This window comes from Bos taurus, chromosome 14 (genome assembly GCF_002263795.3).
Source record: "Bos taurus isolate L1 Dominette 01449 registration number 42190680 breed Hereford chromosome 14, ARS-UCD2.0, whole genome shotgun sequence".
NCBI classification, from domain to species: domain Eukaryota; kingdom Metazoa; phylum Chordata; class Mammalia; order Artiodactyla; family Bovidae; genus Bos; species Bos taurus.
Window position 1 is genome coordinate 10332819 of NC_037341.1, and position 19452 is coordinate 10352270.

General features: G+C 49.1%; 1 protein-coding gene across 5 annotated transcripts in view; it reads left to right on the forward strand.

Annotated features, from left to right (window-relative positions):
- Window positions 1–19452, forward strand: part of ASAP1 (ArfGAP with SH3 domain, ankyrin repeat and PH domain 1) — a 339905-nt gene that overhangs the window by 68411 nt on the left and 252042 nt on the right. For 3 of the 5 annotated variants that reach the window (XM_015474408.3, XM_025001432.2, NM_175821.3), the window contains 1 exon segment: window positions 8173–8299. The exons of 1 other annotated variant lie outside the window; for it this stretch is intronic. In XM_015474408.3, coding sequence (XP_015329894.1) covers window positions 8173–8299 — 127 coding nt within the window. 5 annotated transcript variants of the gene reach the window in all.

Consider the following 19452-nt stretch of genomic DNA (forward strand, 5'->3'; position numbering starts at 1 on the left):
AATAGAATTATATATATATATGAATAAAATTATATGTGCTGCTGCTGCTAAGTCACTTCAGTCGTGTCTGACTCTGTGCGACCCCATAGACGGCAGCCCACCAGGCTCCCCCGTCCCTGGGATTCTCCAGGCAAGAACACTGGAGTGGGTTGCCATTTCCTTCTCCAGTGCATGAAAGTGAAAAGTGAAAGTGAAGTTGCTCAGTCGTGTCCAACCCTCAGCAACCCCATGGACTGCAGTCTTCCAGGCTCCTCCTTCCATGGGATTTTCCAGACAAGAGTACTGGAGTGGGGTGCCATTGCCTTCTTTGAAAATTATATGTATATATAGGTAAATAAAGGGAGGCTGTATTGTAAATATCCCTGTGAAGATTAATTCCAACTGCAGTAATGGGGCAATGGGAGTGCTCTCCACTTGGAAATCAGCCCTGAATATTCATTGGAATATTCATTCATGCTGAAACTGCAATACTTTGGCCACCTGATGTGAAGAGCTGACTCATTGGAAAAGACCCTGATGCTGGGAAAATTTGAGGGCAGGAGGGGAAGGGGGCGACAGAGGATGAGATGGTTGGATGGTATCACCAACTCAATGGACATGAGTTTGAGAAAACTCTGGGAGATAGTGAAGGACAGGGAAGCCTGGCGTGCTGCAGTCCATGGGGGTCTCAAAGAGCCTGACACGATTCATCGACTGAACAACAACAACTCCACTCCAGCCATTACTTTGCCTTTGAGTTGGGCTTGTAACAAGTTCCCCTGGAGGAAAAAAGATGACACACAGGCTCTAACAGAAGAGCACCCAAGGGCTGTGGACCCATCGTCAGGAGACTAATCACACGGGCTGTGAAATCAGACCAATCAGTCTCCTCTACTTGTCAAGGTGACCTCTAAGCTCCAGGTTCCTCCCAGGTAAATGCGGATAATACCAGTGCCTGCTCTATGTGGTGGCTGTTGAGTATGAAATGAGGGTATGCCTGCAGCAGTGCAGAATCATGCAGGGCATATAACAAGCCCCTTATTTACTAGTTGATGTTATTAGTATTCCTTTACAGGACAGAACAGAAATACATTCCTGAGTCCTTTCAGTTGATATATCCACCAGGATTTTGAGTCTTCTGGGTCCCCAGCACTCTACCTGACTCTTCTTCCTACCCTTGACCAAAAAAATAGCCAGGGAAGCGGGGTTGGGGGTAGAATAGAGAGTAGTTGATTGTCTTCAAACAATCCATGTTCTCCTCCTTACTCACTGGGAACACTCTAGTGGTTTTTACTTGGAGTATTTACATTAAGTTCACTGGAGACTAGAATAGGCTTTTTTTGGTTTGTTTCTTACTTGAGAAAATATAAGTGTACTTGGGAAGCACTCATACAAGGCACGTGAGTGAAGCAGTCTGCTGCTGAGGTCGAATATGGCAACGTGAGCCCGATGGTAAAAACACGTGGAATCCAGCGCATCTTTCCCTCTTCCTGTTCCCCCAGCCCCATCCCCCGCCCACCGCTTTCCTTTCTTCTAGCACTTTGTTAAGATGATAGAAAACAAATACGTAAGTTATCAGGTGAAATAAGGAACAAACAATACTTATTTTGATTGATGAGAAGGACATCTAATGGAGCAGTACTCTGTGAATTATTGTTGAGAACTTGATTTTTGCAGGCAGTAGAAAAAGCCCAGGATTTCATCTCCTGGGCGCTGGGACATGAACTTGCAGTGAGATCTCATTGTGTTTTGGTTTCCATTAATGGGTCTTTTTTTTTTTTTTCCTGGCCACGCCCTATGGCATGTGGGATCTTAGTTCCCCCAACCAGGGATCAAATCCAAGTTTGATGCATTGGAAGCACGGAGTCTTAACCACTGGACCGCCAGGGAAGTCCCTTGGTTTCCATTATTGTAATACTCCCACATCAGAACTGTTACGTGGATGAATCAGAACTGTTATGTGGATGAATTCAGACACTGCCTATATAACCAGGGCAGTGCCTGGCTCAGAACAAAAGCTCAGAAAGTACTCTTGCACACCTCACTAGCCTCGGGTTTCTCTCCAGTAAGTTTAAGATAATCATACTTGGGACTTCCCTGGAAGTCCAATGGTTAAGACTTAACTCTCCAATGCAGGTTCGATTCCTGGTGGGGGAGGAAAAGGGGAAAAAGAGGGGCCGAGATCTTACATGCCTCAAGGCCAAAAACCAAAGCATAAATAAGCAGTATTGTAAGAAATTCAATAAAGACTTTAAAAATTATCCATATTAAAAAATCTTTATTAAAAAAAAAAGATAATCATACCTACCTTTTGAAGTTGTCATGAAGTTTAAAGAAGGATATTTGTGTCCAAAATGCAATACTTGGCAAGGCATTAGGTACATTGTAGGTTTCAGTAAATTTTAGGGGGGAAGGAATATCCGAATTTTTATCTCCAGATCAAGCTTTCAATATTCCCATAATACCTGAGAAGTATCATCTACTTATGATCCCTCAGACCCTGCTAAGCACCTTATATGCCATAGCTTATGACATCCTCAGAGAACTAAGACATAGTTACTAACATTGCCCCCAATTTGCAGATGTGAAAACTGAGACTCAGAGAAGTGAATTACTTCAACGAGATCTAATAGCTGCTACATAGTAGAGATGTGAGGCCAAATCTTTCTCATGAGAATCATCCTATAACTCATGCTCTTATGAAACAAATGCCTATTCTACCCTCTAGAAGTTGCCTTGGTTAGAATATCCTTCTTTACCATCTAGTCAAGGCTATGGTTTTTCCAGTGGTCATGTATGGATGTGAGAGTTGGACTGTGAAGAAGGCTGAGCGCCGAAAAATTGATGCTTTTGAACTGTGGTGTTTGAGAAGACTCTTGAGAGTCCCTTGGACTGCAAGGAGATCCAACCAGTCCATTCTAAAGGAGATCAGCCCTGGGTATTCTTTGGAAGGAATGATGCTAAAGCTGAAATTCCAGTACTTTGGCCACCTCATGGGAAGAGTTGACTCATTGGAAAAGACTCTGATGCTGGGAGGGATTGGGGGCAGGAGGAGAAGGGGACGACAGAGGATGAGACGGCTGGATGGCATCATCGACTCGATGGACGTGAGTTTGAGTGAACTCTGGGAGATGGTGATGGACAGGGAGGCCTGGTGTGCTGCAATTTAGTTGCAAAGACACAACTGAGCAAGTGAACTGAACAGGAACTGTGTTTCATGAAAACCAGGCTTTTATGGCCTCAGCTGTCTTCTGATCCCCATTAGTATTCATTCTGTTTGACTCTAGATACTGTTTCTTTACTTCCAAAATCCATCGTTGATGGATCTGACCTCACAAGGGATACTTACAAGAATAAGCACAGTTCTAAAGATGATCCCCAAATCTGAGATCCCAGACTTTGGGAATTACTGTGCAGCTTCCCCTTCCTTCTCTTCTTTCCTCCACCAGGTAACTAATTTAGGGAGAGATCTGAGTCCTGGAAAGAAAAGAGATGTATTCATGGTCATACTTGACATAAAAATGGAGTTCAAAGGGAATTGACATTGGTTGATAATTCGCTATGCATCAACTGCTTTATCCACAGCTTCTCAATTTATTTCACTTAACAACCTGTAACATAGTCATTTTATTACTATACTAATTTCACAGATGAGACAACAATGCATTATTATAAGTGACAAAGTGGAGATTCAAACCCAGATCCAAGTAACACAAAGCATATTCTCTTCCCACACTATCCCATGGCCCTGCCCCATGAAGGCGCTGGGAGCCTTTGATGAATGCTCTAATTCCATCCTGTCAGCCTGGGCCACTTTCTAGGCATGTGAATCAGAGCACCGATAGCTCTTCTTGGTTTCTTTTTTCCCCCTTCTATTTTTTTGGCTGTGCTCAGCATGTGGGATCTTAGTTCCCTGACCAGGGATCAAACCCGTGTCCCCAGCAATGGAAGCTCTGTGTCTTAATAACTGCACCAGCAGGAAAGTTCCTGGTTTCTTGTGCCCAGAAAGGACCTCACACTTCCTCCGCACTCTCCCACCCCTGGTACATTGTCAGCTATCTTGCAAATGCGCCACCTTGGTTGTTAGGCAGATAGATGAGTGAAGCCTGCAACTGGGAATCTAATTCAGCCAATTCCCTGATGCCTGTGGGGTCACTAGTGCCCTTGCTGACCGGGAGAATAAGCCACCACTATTTTTATCCCCGTTTTTCAAGGGGAAGAAAAGCATTCTGTAAGGACCATTCTTATCTTGTCAGCAGTACTCAGAGTAACAAACAGGCTTGAGGAGTGCAAGGGTGCAGAACAGCATCGGATGGGGGTGATGTTGATGACCAAAGAGATGATGCATGCTTTAGACAAAACTGGTGTGCACGAGTAAGTGTGTGTGTTTTTCCTGGCTCCAGAAAGGATGATGTGTATTTCTGAGCGGGCTTCCCTGGTGGCTCAGTGGTAAAGAATCTGCCTGCCAATGCAGGAGACATGAGTTCAATCCCTGGGTTGGGAAGATCCCCTGGAGAAAGAATTGGCAACCCACTCCAGTATTCTTGCCTGGCAAATCCCATGGACAGAGGAGCCTAGTGGGCTACAGTCCATGGGGTTGCAAAACAGTTGGACACGACTTAGTAATTAAATAACAAATATTTCTGAGCAGCTCTGCACAAAGAAATCTAGTGTTTAAGTTTTGCTTGCATCAGACTCTATACGTAGAAGATAGCCAGGAATGGTTTTCAGGGTGTTTTGGGAAAATGAGAGGTGCAGATGGTTTGCACTGGGGCATGGTTTCAAATTTTAAAAGGATTATGGCTCATGAACCCTAGGAATGGTGGATGGAGGTGTGAACCTTTGAAATTCTAATTGCATACCAGTCTAAGGAGGTATATACTTACCTGGGCACAATATCTCATTGTTCACATATTCCTTTCTTGGCTAGGGGAGACGGGGAGGAGGAGCAGATATATAACATAATCTTCAAATGAAACTGAAACAACAATTGGTGGCAGCAGTTTGGACTCTGGTGAATTCCATCAAGAAAGCAATCCCCGTTGTTTACCATAGCAGTTAGCTTAGCTTGTTGTAATAATCTTTATTCCTTGCATCTGTAGAGCTGAGGGCAGTCACAGACTCAGCTCCAGCTGGGAAGTATCTCTGTGGTCATTTTGACATATGCATCCCTTTATTTTATCCAAGTGAGGGCACTAAGGCCCAAGCTGACAGCATCAGTTATTAGGAGAGAAAGCTCTGGAATCCAGGCCTCCTGGAATTGAGGCAATTATTCACTGACTCCAGGCTTTTTAATAACAGCTCATATTTATCAAGTGTTTGCTCTAAGCCATACATATGGGATAGAAGGAGCTACCAGCCCAGCAGGGATGACAGGTATTCGATGACAACTTGGAAGAGAGAGAAAAGTGGAAATAATGCAAAATCAGAGTCTCAATTGATTTCCAGCCTAGAGGATGGCCTTCTTGGAGTGGTTGGAAGGCTAAGTGCTGGGTGTTAGAGTCTCAGCTGCTGCATGGGGATAAACATGGGGTTTCTTGAGGCTCTTGGAGCCTCACACTAATGAACACAAGCTAGTGTGGCCATATTTGCTCCATGCAGAATGACCCAGTTAGTATAAGGGAAAAGAGGTAGGGTTTTTTCTGGTATCTCATATTCTGTCAGTAACAGCATGTGAACAAGTGCCCTCTGGGTGCGGGTCTTAAATGCCATCTGGCAGTTTCCCCAAAACCTCAACTTTGGTGTGTCCCAATGCAGACTTTTAATGTAGAAGGAGGAGAAAGTATGTACCTGTTTGTTTCTTTGTTTTTTAGGATGCCTCTCAAAGCTGATGTCTCAACACTTTGCCAGAGCAGAGTCTTTATTCCTGTATGCTGCCTTACCAAGGCCTTCCTCTTCGTTAGCTGCAATGCTTGCCTTTCTGACATTAATGAGTGCTTCCCCAGAGACACAGTGCAGGTTCAGGACAGCCAGCACAGGCAGACAAAACACCTTGAACTTGTACAATGGCTCTCCGGTGAACAGAGCACCTTCTCATCTGTTATCATTTACCATGGGGCTGGCGCCCTCTTCTTTCATCTTCATGGGAGGCAACTGAAGGCCAAGATCCCATAGCCACCAGGATACCTGCAGAGGCAGCCCCTCATTCTCTTTTCTTCTTTTTATTATTTGGCTGCATCAGATCTTAGTTACAGCACACAGGACCTTTGATCTTTGTTGCCACTGCAACATCTTTTTAGCTGTGTCCCAGGAACTCTTTTGTTTGCGCCATACGGATCTAGTTCCCTGACCTGGTATGAAACCCAGGTCCCCTGCACTGGAGCGGGGATGTCTTGGTCCTCCAGGGAAGTCCCTTCATTCTCTCTTCTGCTCTAGATGTCACTTTGTCAAGGAGGTTTTCTCTGCTCATTCCTCAAACCATAGCTCCTGCATCACTTGCTTTACTCTGTATGTACTTCACTTTATATTACATGTATATTGCTTGTCTGTTTCCCTTACTACTGTTGATGGAAGAGTAGAGGCATTGTCTGTTTACGAATCTCCAGCGGCAGGAGCAGGGCGTTAGTAAATAGTTGTCAGCGGTGAGCGAGAAGATGCAGTTCTCCTTTGACAATCACTCCCGGGTCCAATATCCCTCCCTGCCAGTGGGCATTCTGTTGTGGTTTAGGGAAGGACCAGAGGACAGATAACCGTACAAGATCGCAGAACTCAATCCCAGAGGAGGCCCGGGGGCTAGCCTTCTGCCCAGGTTGGTGAATTTGGGACTTTATGAGCCGGCTCCAGTTGGCTCCAATTATAGGAGCCAATCGTCAGGCGCTTCCTAAGGGCCTAGTTTGTTTGTTTTTTTTTTTTAAACCAATTTGATCCGCAATCAATGGTGAGAAATTAAATGGATTCTTTGGGCTAAGTAGATTGAGCAAAATAGCCATCTGCCAGGGCCGAGGAATGAGCAATCTGTTGGTAATTTTTCCGCTGAAATTTGGCATCTACTTAGCATTGTACACCATTTGCACCTCGGGAAATGCCTTTTACACCCCTTCCCCTCCTCTGTCCTTCGGGTTAAAAACAACAACAAAAACCAGTGTAAATGAAAGATTAGAAAATTGTGGGGGGGGGCGGGGAGAAAACCCTTTCAATATCTTCACTTAGCACTTGAGCGGCTTCAGCAAACGGCACAAAACCTTTCGGGGGCTCGTGAGAGCCCTGCTAAGGGAGTGAGGAGCCGGAGCCAGCGGGCGGGCAAGCTACAAGCCGGGCCCCGGAGGCCGCCGCCGCGCTCCCCTCTCGCCGGGCCCGCGGCCCGCGCAGCCGGAGGCGGCTCTCCGGCTTCGCTTCCTGCTCCCACACGGGGCTAAAAAAGAACGCGCACAACTTTTTATTTTTTTAGCCCCCCTTGCGAAACGCTCGCGTAACGAGCTCGCCCAAGTAACCGCTCCGGGGGCGGCCCGGGGGACGCGGGCACCCGCCGCCCCGAGAACCGCGCGGCCCGGGCTGCCTGTCGGGGATACCCAGTCAGAGCGCCGCGCGCGGGGCTTGGGGGGATCTGGCCGGGGATGGCGGGGGCGGCGAGTGGGTGGGGGAGGTCCGGGGCGGGGCTGGGGGCCGGCGTGGGTGGGGCCGGTGGCGTGGGCGGGGCGGGGCGGCGTGGGCGGGGCCGGGCCCCGCGGGGAGGGGGTCGACGGCGCGTGCGCAGAGCACTTCCTTGTTTGTCCCCGTGACCGTCGCGGCAGCGCCGCCCGCCCGCCGCCCGCCCGCCCGCGGGAGCGTGTGCTCAGTCAGTCGGTGTCCGTGCTGCCGCCTGTCAGAGCGTGTGAGCAGGCAGCGCCGGCCCGCCGCGACTTGCCCGGCCCCGGGCGCCCCCCCCGTCCCCCGCGAAGCGCCGCGCCGGGTCCCCTCCCCCGTGGCCGGGCATGAGCAGAGGGAGGCGGGTCGCCGAGAGCCCCCAGCCTCGCGCGCCGCTCGGAGTTTGAAGGGCCCCGTGCCGATCGCTGATCGGGGCCGCCGCCGCCTCCTTTCTCGCCCGCCAGAGCTTTCTCCCGCTGCCGCCGGGATCGCAGCCGCGCCAAGCCGGGCGGCGGGTGGCGGGCTGCGCGCGGGGGGCGTTCATGAGCCGCCGGCCGGCCCGCGGCCCCGGGAGCCTGCGCCGTGACTCACCCCCCGCCCTCGCTTGTGTCTCGCCCCCTTCCCCGGCAGGATGCCGGACCAGATCTCCGTCTCCGAGTTCATCGCCGAGACCACCGAGGACTACAACTCGCCCACCACGTCCAGCTTCACTACGCGGCTGCACAACTGCAGGAACACCGTCACGCTGCTGGAGGAGGTAGGTCGGGGCCGGTGACCTCCGCGCGCAGCCCTTCGGGGACCCCGGCCCGCTCGCCGGGACGCCTCGCTGCCTCCGCTCGCGGCCGCTGCCTCGCCGTTGGATTGCGTCGATTTCCGAACCGGGGAGGAAGGGGATGTATGGGGCCTGGGGGAGCCACACCCCCCTGCGGGACCCCCTCCAGCCCACCCCGCGGCCAGGTGATGGACGGGGGACATCGGATGTGCAGCCCCCAGCTCCGTTTCTCCCCCCCACCCCCAGCTCCCCGCCCCGAGGCTGGAGGTGGGGAGAGGATTGAACAGGCTGTGGACAGCCCTAAGAAGAGGGAAGTCCTCTCCCTGGCTTGAGCCCTTCTGGGCGCTTTCCACATCACCCTGACCCTCTCGTAACCCGCCAAGTAGATGGTGTCAGGCCTCTGAGGGCAGAGGGAGGCAAAGCAACGTGGCCAAGGTCACCAGCAAGGGACTGGGAGATGGTCAGTTAATGCACCTCTCCATGGCCCGGCTTGGCCAGGCAGGCTGAGCTGCATCGGCTAGGACTGGTGGAAAAACCCCAGAGGAATGAGAGGGAACTCTGGCCGGGACTGCCTCCACCCCGGGATTTCTCCTCCTCTCTCGTCCTCAAGCCCTGGGTGGAAAGAGCTATCTCTGCAGACTGGTCCCCACCCGGCTCCCCTGGGCGGCTGGTTTGGTAGAGTCAGGCTGCTGCGCCAGCAGGACCTGCCCGCAGGGCACTCATAAGCTGTGAATGGAGCCCCGAGGCCGATGCTGCCCCAAGGACCTGGCCAGACAGGAAGAAGGGAGGCCTGAGATGCAGAAAGAATCGCTCCTCTTATCTAGGTCTCCAGGGAAAGCTTGTGGGTGCCTCCGACAGCGTCAAAAGCTTAGCAATTTCCTTTAAAATTTTAGGTGCATTAGTGATAGGGCCGAGTGGGTACATAAGGAGGAATCTGCAAGCCTGGGAGCTGGGAAGCCTCTGAACCTCCTCAAAAACGGGATATTTGCCCTGGAACTCTGCCCCATATGTAAGTGCCATAAAGTGCCACTCCCTTCTCAACCCAAAAAAAGATAGCACTGGAGGAAGTTAGGAAGGCAGATCGTTTTCCCTGGGTGGATTCTTCTGTGGTTGGTTTGTTTGAGGTTTGGGGAGCTCTTTCTAATCTAAGCTCCCCCCTCGGCTCCTCCTCTGTAATACTAAGAAGCTTGGGCTTCTGTGAGCAGACTACTCTTGATGCAGGCTGTGATGCTTGTTTCTGGGCCAGGTTACACGCAGAACTATCCGTGTATTCAGAAGCACTGGGGTCCTACATTTTAGGAGGGGAGAGCTATCTGCTAGTGCTGGGTCCTGTTTTGCCGACCTGATGCTGCAAATGAGTCTGAATATTTTATGCCAGTTGAGCTTGCTTCTGGATTCTCTCTGAAGTTAATGTTGGGTTATTGAACTGAATTTTGAAATTCAGTTGGAGAAGCACTATCTAACTAGGTTTGTTTGAAAGCCAGAGGTAAATGACTCTTTTCTTTGTTGTGGTTTTGTTTCTGTGGTCTTGTCTGTTGAACCAGCCTGATGCTTGGTGTCTGGGATTAAGTGGACTTGCCAGGCATTCAACCCTATGACCAGTCTGTCCTTCACTTAATTGTGATGAATTGAAACATGCTGATATGGCAGCACTTTGCATCCTTTTTCTGTACCTACTGTATATGCTTCTAAAGGATGTGACATTGCTTAGACTGAGGGGCTATTTTCCTTCTAGATAAGTCCTTCAGGGCCTGCTGATGGAGCTGTCAATTATGTTCACTTTTCCTTTCTGCACATGCAGATAATGTTACTGTATTCTGTTTGTGTGGGGTGTGATAAGGGTAAGTATATAGTTGGTGTTGCTGTTTGTGGGGGTATGTGTCCATACTATGTGGCCACACTGGTGGCCACACAGTGTTTGTAAATTATATGCAGCTGCTCTGGATCTTTGTTTGAGATTACTAAATTTAAAAGCAAATGCAGCTGATGTATTTTTTGGTGGGTCATGCTGTTTTGCAAGGTTGGGTAAAAAAACAGACCCAATCCTATTACCAACCTGGTCATCTATGAACTTGAGAAGGAATTGGAACCAGGCTAGAAGTTCAAAAGTGTCATGTTAAAGTACGTTGGTAATACTCAGGTTCTCAAAAATTCAGTAGTGATTGTTTCATCAAGAGTGGCACAATAATTTTGTAACTTTTTTCTGACTTTAGTACAATCTTAGCCAAGAAGTCGTTGTCCCCAGTCTCCATTGTTTAACTCTTTAAAAAAATTTTTTTTAATTTATTTTATTATTATTTATTTTTGGCTGTGAACAGGCTTTCTTACTTACGGCGAATGAAGGCTACTGTATTGTGTGGCTTCTCTTGTTGTGGAGCACGGGCTCTAGAGTGCTCAGGCTTCGGCAGTTGTGACACTCGGGCTTAGTTGCTCCATGGCATGTGGGCTCCTCCTGGACCAGGGATTGAACCTGTGTTCCCTGTGTTGGCAGGCGGATTCTTAACCACTGGACCACCAGGGAAGTCCATCTTTTAACTCTCGAACTGAATTCCATGAGGTTGGATTCAGAGTGATTGCCTTTAGCCTAAATGTGCAATATGCCCTTTAGTTTCCTAATTCATAGATAACTACCACGGTTGAACTTTTAATTCCACCCCTCTAAAGCTTATATGTATGAAGGAGGTACATTTATAAATATCTTACGTGGATCAGCATTCAGTTCTCAAAAAAGTATGGGGCTTAAGGTTATTACCCTCAAAATATAAGGAAAAGTTTTGGGGCAAACCACAAATTCTTGTTGGCATAGGCTTCACAAGTGAAATAGGTGGAAACTTGAAGACTGCTGTTTGGGTTATCTTGTGGTTATTCTTAGGAAGAGAAATTTTGGGTACTTTTTTGGTGATGTGGAAACTCAGGAATAGGAATTAATTTGGGCAGCTTGGAATTTTTTAAAAAATATTTTTCTAGTTCTAGCAATTGTCTCCCTATTTATTTATGGACTGTTTTGCTCTTTGAATTCCAAAGTAGCATGCCTAAATGTCACGTAAAAAATTGTGTTAGATCTCCTAATTTGGAACCCCAAATTAACCCACACTCTCCCTTTTGGTTTGTCCTCTTGGCAAAGAGTTCTGTGCTTTGCAGATGTTGCTGCTTTTATTTTAACCTATCACTGATGAGCACTTTAGGAACTGGGTCAGACATATGTGGTTAAAAAAAAGAAAAGAATTTACTTCCAGGCTTCAACTTTGGGGGCAAAGGGTCCCCCATGATTCTGGAAGTCATGGTGGGGCTGGCACAGAATGAGTGGCTGCTTTTGAGAGGCAAGAGTGGATGGACTGCCAAGGTTTCATGCTGGTGTGTGAGTGTTTTCCAAGCAAAAAGCCAGTGTTTTGCTTATTCAGCAACCAAAGCACACTGACGTGTGCCATTTTACTCGTGACCGTTTGGAAATTATGAGTAAATGAGTAGGAGAAGGCTGAGCTTTCCCAGGAAGGGAGCAAGCACCATCGAGGGAGACAAAAGAAGAGGCTCTTCATTTAGAGGCTTAGGTTGGTGCATACATAGTGTTGGCTGAAAGGGAGAGTCCAGTATGATATGTGAAGGTCAGCTCGGTTATTGATTCAGTAGTGTTGGCCCAGCACTTTTATCTTTGGTGATGATGGAGGAGGCAAGCTCTGCCCATTCATTAAGCAGCTAGCTGCTTGGTACCAGGACTTCGAAGGCACACGGCATGCCTGAGGACACTCCACCCTTACACAGGCTTTATGGAGGAGGAACAATTGTTAGCCCCATTTTACAGGGAAGAAAACTGAGGCCTAGCGAGATGAAGTGATTTGTCTCCAAGATCAGATGGCTAGTAAGTAAGTGGTGTTAACGATGAACTCTACTGCAGCTCAGTTGCTTCAGTCATGTCTGACTCTTTTCAACACTATGGACTCCTCTGTCAGGCTCCCGTCAGGCTCCTCTGTCCGTGGGGTTCTCCAGGCAAGAATACTGGAGTGGACTGCCACGCCCTCCTCCAGGGAATTTTCCCAGTCCAGGGATCGAACCTGCCTCTCCTGCATTGGCAGGCGGGTTCTTCACCACTGGTGCCCCCTGGGTAGCCCCTAAGTGGAGTTAGGAAGCCCTTAAATAGTTAAGACTTAAAATAGATATTCTAAATGTCTACAGACATACTTCAGTGGTTAGTGTTTTGTAGAAGTGTAGGAGGCTTCACTCTTATTGTCTGTTCTCATTTTGGTACCATGAATCAGGTGCGTAAGTTCCTAGGTGGTTTGGTTTATCTTCACATTCAGGTTCCAAGGAGTTCTTCATGTGGTTGCTGTTGTTCAGTCGCTAAGACATGCCTGACTCTTTGCAGCCCTGTGGACTGCAGCACAGCAGGCTCCCCTGTTCTTCACTGTCTCCTGGAGTTTGCTCACATTCATGTCTGTTGAGTCAGTGATGCAATCTAACCATCTCATCCTCTGCTGTCCTCTTCTTCTCCTGCCCTCAATCATATCCAGCATCAAGGTCTTTTCCAGTGAGTCAGCTCTTCACATCAGGTGGCCAGAGTATTGGAGCTTTAGCTTCAACATCAGCCCCTCCAGTGAATGTTCAGGATTGATTTCCTTTAGGACTGACTGGTTTGATCTCCTTGCTGTCCAAGGGACTTTGTAGAGTCTTCTCCAGCACAAAACATCAACTCTTTAGCACTCAGCCTTCTTTTTGGTCCAACTTTCACATCCATACATGACTACTGGAAAATAATCATAGCTTTGACTAGACAGACCTTCATCAGCAAAGTGATGTCTCTGCTTTTTAATATGCTGTTTAGGTTTGTCATAGCTTTCCTTCCAAGGAGCAAGCATCTTTTAATTTCATAGCTGCAGTCACTGTCTGCAGTGATTTTGGTGTCCAAGAAAATAACCCTCACTTCCACTTTCCCCCCTTCTATTTGCCATGTAGTAATGGGACTGGATGCCATGATCTTGCTTAGTTTTTATTAATGTTGAGTTTCACGTCAGCTTTTTCACTCTCCTCTTTCACCCTCATCAAGAGGCTGTTTAGCTCCTCTTCAGTTTCAACCATTAGAATGGTATCATTTGCATGCTGCTGCTAAGTCGCTTCAGTCGTGTCCAACTCTGTGCGACCCCATAGACGGCAGCCCACCAGGCTCCCCTGGCCCTGGGATTCTCCAGGCAAGAACACTGGAGTGGGTTGCCATTTCCTTCTCCTGTGCATGAAAGTGAAAAGTGAAAGTGAAGTTGCTCAGTCATGTCCGACTCTTAGCGACCCCATGGACTGCAGCCTATCACGCTCCTCCATCCATGGGATTTTCCAGGCAAGAGTACTGGAGTGGGGTGCCATATCTGAGGTTATTGATACTTCTCCTGGCAATCTTGATTTCAACTTGTGCTTCATCCAACCCGTCGTTTCTCATGATGTACTCTGCATAGAAGTTAAACCAGCGGGGTGATAATGTACAGCCTTGATGTACTCCTTTCCCAATATGGAACCAGTGTGTTGTTCCATGTCTGGTTCTTACTGTTGCTTCTTGACCTGCATACAGGTTTCTCAGGAGGCAGATAAGATCAGTTGTGATCTTAAAGAAAAATAAGTCTCAGGAAAGGTTTAGATAAAACCAAGACTGGTCCTGTGCATTGCTTAAGTTCAAGAAAATGTGCTTTCTTTGTCCCTGAACTCTTGAAGATGAAATAACGAAAGGTGAGTAAGTCTCCTGAAGCCACTGTCCCGTGCAGAATTCTGGGCTCTGTGGCTCCACCCTCAGTGCAGAGGTACCTGGGGTGAGTTTTCTCTGGACTTAACCAGATAAGGCCAGTGAATGAAGAATACATTTGCCTGCAGAAGCAAAGAGAGAAGGCTACTTCCTTTCTGTAACAGAACTGACGCTCTTTCTAAAACAGTGCTCAAACCTGTTAGTGAACTAGTCTAAGCTAATGCTGTTTGCCTTTTTAATACATATATGAAGAAACATGTTTACCGTCTAATAAAACCCCTGTCTGATAGCATTTTTATTGTTCTTTTACATATGAATAAACCTCAGTGCAGGCTTCCCAGATGGCTCAGCTGTAAAGAATACGCCTGCCAATGCAGGAGACACAAGAGGCACGGCTTAGATCCCTGGGTTGGGAAGATCCCCTGGAGAAGGAAAGGGGAACCCACTCCAGTATTCTTGCCTGGAAAATTCTGTGGACAGAAGGTCCTGGCAGGCTACAGCACATGGGGTTGCAAAGAGTCGGACACGACTTAGCAGCTAAACAACAAACCACTGCTCAGAGAGGTAAAATGCCTTATCCAAAGTTACACAGTAGTGAATGCTCTGAATGTAAGATCTCAGTATCTGAAAGCCTTTGTGTTTCACCTGCAGTTCACTCTTTTGTGTTTCCTGTCTGCTGTGGGTTTGTTGTTGTTGTTGTTCTGTCTCGTAGAAATCTACGGATTATTTTTCTTATCTTCACTTGATATCTAGTGCCAGGGAGGAGACAGTTTTGGGTAGAGAAGAAAAGGGGGAGCTCTGTGTCTCTCTTCTGAGACCTCTTGTTGGACGTCTCCCGAAGTCTCTGCCTTTGGTCCTCAGAGATGGCGCCAGCCACCCTGCCTGGGCTGAGCGGAAGTGGACAAGGCCCTGTGGTTTCCAGCTCCACCCTGGCAGACTTACAGGACTGTCGCCCAACCTGTCCTTGCCCGTGAGCTGCCCTGGTTGAAGAACCTGCAGCTCTGGGTGGAGTTGCTGCAGGGCTCCATGGCCAGCTGCCTTCTGGCTTCCTGCCCATCCCAGCCCTGCCTTTGGGCCGGCTGCTGGCAACTCTGGACATCAGAGCTGACGGCCTGGGAGAGAATGGAGGCTGGTGCTCGCCAGCCCAGGAACCTGGTCTCTGAGGGGCCCGTGAAAGTCACGATGTGGGTCCAGTAGCCAGTGGCCCAGAAGAATGAATGGACACCACCTCTCACAGCGTGGTTCAGCATCTTTCTCATGCCAGTCGTCTTTGATTTTGGCCAAAATAGGTCAACTCGGTGGTGTCACACTGCTATCTCCTGCTGATCAGATACTTGGATCGCCAGTTATAGATTCCTAAAATTGGAAAGCAAAAGGTTCTCTCATTCTCATGATTGGTTTTGCTTGCAGAACCTTCGAGTTCTGTATTCCTGTGGGAGAAAGCTCATGAAGGAAAAGGACCCACACAGATCTGGTTCAGTCCTGCTGTTTTCAGAGGTGAGGACCGAGGCCTAAAGATGGGAAGGAAATGGGGTGAGGATTTGGGTTCCCGTCTCCAGACTCCCAGTCCAGGCTCTCTGCATTCTGCTCTCCCAGAAGTCTATGGAGGCTGTTGATTCACGGGGTGGTGGGGTAGGGGTAGTAAGCCTAGGGCTCGTCCAGTGCCCTTCCCTAGAACGTGCTTAAGGCAGGAGGTGGAAAGTGAGCCTGAGTTAAGGAGCCTCGATCTTGCTGGCCGGTCTGCTGGTAAGTCCAGGTCTCACATCACGTGCGCAGTGAGGCCACGGCGGCCCTCCTTGATGTGGGGCTCGGAAGCTCTCATTAGCTGCCTTTGTGGTGTTGGATGTTCAGACGCTACGCAGACCTTTGCGTTTGTGTCTGGGCGTCAAAAGGAGCCTCAGAGAGGTGGTTTCCATTTATGTAACCTAGTCATTTGAGGACTGGAGGCAGACCTTGGCCTCGGCCTTTCCCGCATGTATTATCTAAACATGAGTAAGCGATGGGCTCGATGGGGATCACTTGGCAGCTCAGCCTCGGTCTCGTTTGATGAATAAAAGAAGTATTAAAGGGGAGAATGCACGTGCGACACCCATCCGGTGACTCCGCTCCTGGTAAAATGTGCGCGCCAGGGGCTGCCCTGCCACCTTAGTCAGCCTTCCTCCCGTGGGGCGGGGCTCAAGGAGGTGAGAGGCATTCCTTGGTGGGGAGCCGGGCAGAGTTCTCGCCACTGTGGACCGGCAGGTGACATTGGCTCAACAGGAGGACAAAGTTCCCTTGCCAGGGTTAATTGCAGCCCTGTTATCTTCTCGTGTGTGTCGGGCGAGTCCCTGAACCTTCTTGCATCTTCATGTGCTGCCTTTTAACCTGTTGGTGTATGTGAAGCGCTCGGAGCCCTGCCTGGTGTGGTGAGTACTCTGTGAATGATAGTTCTCACTGTCTCACCATCCTCGCTGTTTAGTATTATTGGGTTGGACCCTTGAACCTGTAGGAGGAGAGGACAAGACCCCTTTCGACAGAGGATGGGTGAGGTCAGTGACAGGGCCGGCTGTGTGCCTCGGAGGACCCTGATGGTGAGGTGCAGGCGGCCACTGGGCGGTCATGGTCAGAGCCAGCTTGATCTGAAATACAGTGCCCGTTCAGTTTTACTATGTCCACAGCCTTTGGCGGCACTGCTCTGAAGTAAGGGGACCGGTGACCAGCGCTGCCTCCTCGGACCCAGGCCAGCCTCACGGGCTCTGCGGGCACCGCCTTGCTGTCCGGGCTTCCTTGGGTCACTGCTTCTTTATTTCCTTCTCCCAACCTCCTCCTCCATGTGCCCTCCATCAGTTCATCAAAGCTGGGGCACTTGTCCCTTCTGATTTTCACTGGGTCTTTGGAGTAACGAGTCGCTTTCTCTGTTCCATAATAAATGCAGGTATTGGGTTTGGGTTGTTTGTGGGGAGGCACTGGGGGAAGCATTTCTGCCTTGGCCCCAGGAGGACAGAGCGTGGCAGCTCAGTTGTTTGCTTTCCTGATTACAGCTTGAAGCACTGAGACCACAAGGAATTCTATTTTGGTTTGGAGGCAGGCGCCTTCAAAGGAAAGGATCTGTCCTTGAATTTGCATTTCTGGGTGCCTCATAACCTCTTTTCAGCCTCAGTAAGATGCATTTTCATGATCTCTGGGGCAGGGCTTAGGTCAGACCTGGACGTCCTTGACCCTGCCTGGTCTTAACAGAATAACAGTTCACGGTGGGCTCTGCCCACCCAGAGCTCGTTCTGAGCAGCCCAGGGTCTCGTTGCGCTTAGAGTTCACTTATGTAAGAACTGAATTTTAATGCTAAGGCCATGGTATAATCTTCCCCCAAGAACTGGAATATGTGTGCCTCTGTTAAGACAGCACCCAGTTTAGCCACCCAGAAGCTAGGAAAACAAAGTCAGAGCCACCGTTCCCGGGGAGGTTAAGCCCTAAAGATGATTGCATTGCATGTAGCAACTATTCCAAAAAGCAGAGTTGGCCAAGTCCAGGCAGACCATCTCTTTCCCCTCCAGATGTGATTTGGATGGATAAAAATACAGGTTCTTCCAAGCTCGTTCTGTTATCAGTAGAGCCTGGGTACCTTGCCTTTGTATAGCATTGTGCTCAGGGACTTGGGGGAGGACAGCCGTGTCCCCCCAGTGTCCTGTATTACTATGTCACACCTTTGACAGACCTGGTAAAGTTCTTGGAGACCATCTATTCAGCTCCTGCTTTCCATGGATGAAGAAGTGGAGGCCTAGAAAAACCCAGGCATGTTAGGCTCTTTTGTTGAAAGTAACAGGCTCCGCCTTCCCCCTACAAAACAGAATACAGCATGTCCAGGCAAAGTGAGGGTTGATTGTAAGGACTCACAGGGGTATTTTATAGAACATGAGGGTCCAGAATGGTGGGAAATGAGAATATTCTCCTGAGCAAATGATAGAGAGGGGACATCCCTGGCTCCAGTGCCCTCACCAGCTAAGTCTCTGTGCCTGGTGGGGACACCTGGGGTCGGGGTGGATCAGATTGGCGCAGCGGGGGTCAGGAGACCACCGCTAGTGCAGTCAGCTTTGTTGGGAGGGTGGGGCTACCTGACGGAGTGCAGGGGTGATGGTCGTCCTCAGAGCAGGGTTAGGGACTAGGGAAGCATCTTCTCCATACCGGATCACACAGGGGGATGGGACTGGGATCCCGTCTTCTGGTCCCATCACCCTCCACTGGAGCGAGAGCCGGTTGGAGATGTCGGGACCTCGCAGGGTGGTCCGGGGAACCGGTGCGGGAAGTGAGGCAGCCACGTGCCTTGCACCGCGCCCTGGGGATGTTAGTTTCTCTGCTCTTCCTTCTGCAAGTCTCGCCTCCCCATGACCCCTCCACTCTGTATTCAGTTGGGACACTCTGCAGGGCTGTGGTCAGGGCACCGCGCTGCCTAGTTGTAGCTTTCCTGATGTGGTCAAGAAAGACCAACATTCCACACAGGGTGTGGGCAGAGTAGGAACACCCCACCACCGTTTCAACCCGCAGCGATGACATGGTGCTCAGAAGTCACCTCCCGTGCATACCCAGGACCTTTGGGAGTCGCTGGGCCGCTGGGGAGTGTCCCGGTCTGACTACTTCCTCCCAGTGTCGGATAACAAACCACTTAAAGGTCTGACGAGGACCACAGCTTTCCTTCCATCCAGTGGCTTCACTGACCAGTTTACATACCAACTAAAATTCGAGTGTCTTTGCTGTTTTGAAATGTCGGGAGTCTTCCTTTATGTTTCATTAATCACTTTTTTATAAAAAAAAAAAAAAGCAACCCATTTCCTTTTCCCTGTGATGCTTATTCACATTAATAGCGCTTAACATAAAATTAGATACTCCTTATTTCCAGGAGGTGCAAATCAAAATAAGCGTTCACGGCTGGCCCAGCAGCTGCTGCTGCTTTAATAATAGTAATATTTTTCATAGCAATGCAAGTGAAGGCGCTGCCTCCCAGTAAATAAATTGATGCCAATGCAAAGAGTGCTGTCACTGTCCCAAGGCTTGCGTGTTTTGAGTGAAAGAGTTTGAACAAATCCCGAATCTGCCAACACTACAATTAAGCACCTGCTCTATGCTGGGCTCTGTGCTGGCTGCCTTACACACATCATGTCACTTAATCCCTCCAACAGCTCTGTGGGCTGGGTGCTGCTGCCCCAATTTACAGATGATGAGCTCGGCTGAGAAAGGATTCAGGTCAGTCCATGCTCTTCTCCCTCAGACTTATGCTCAAGACAAAATGCTTTATATTGTGAATGGGATGCTAATAAAATAGAACCATCAGGAAATAAGCTTCAGCTGAAGCATGTGATATTTAGGTTAGAGTTGAATAATAACTCCCTGGGCTTTCCTGGTGGCTCAGTGGTAAAGAATCCCCCAGTCAATGCAGGAGACACGGGTT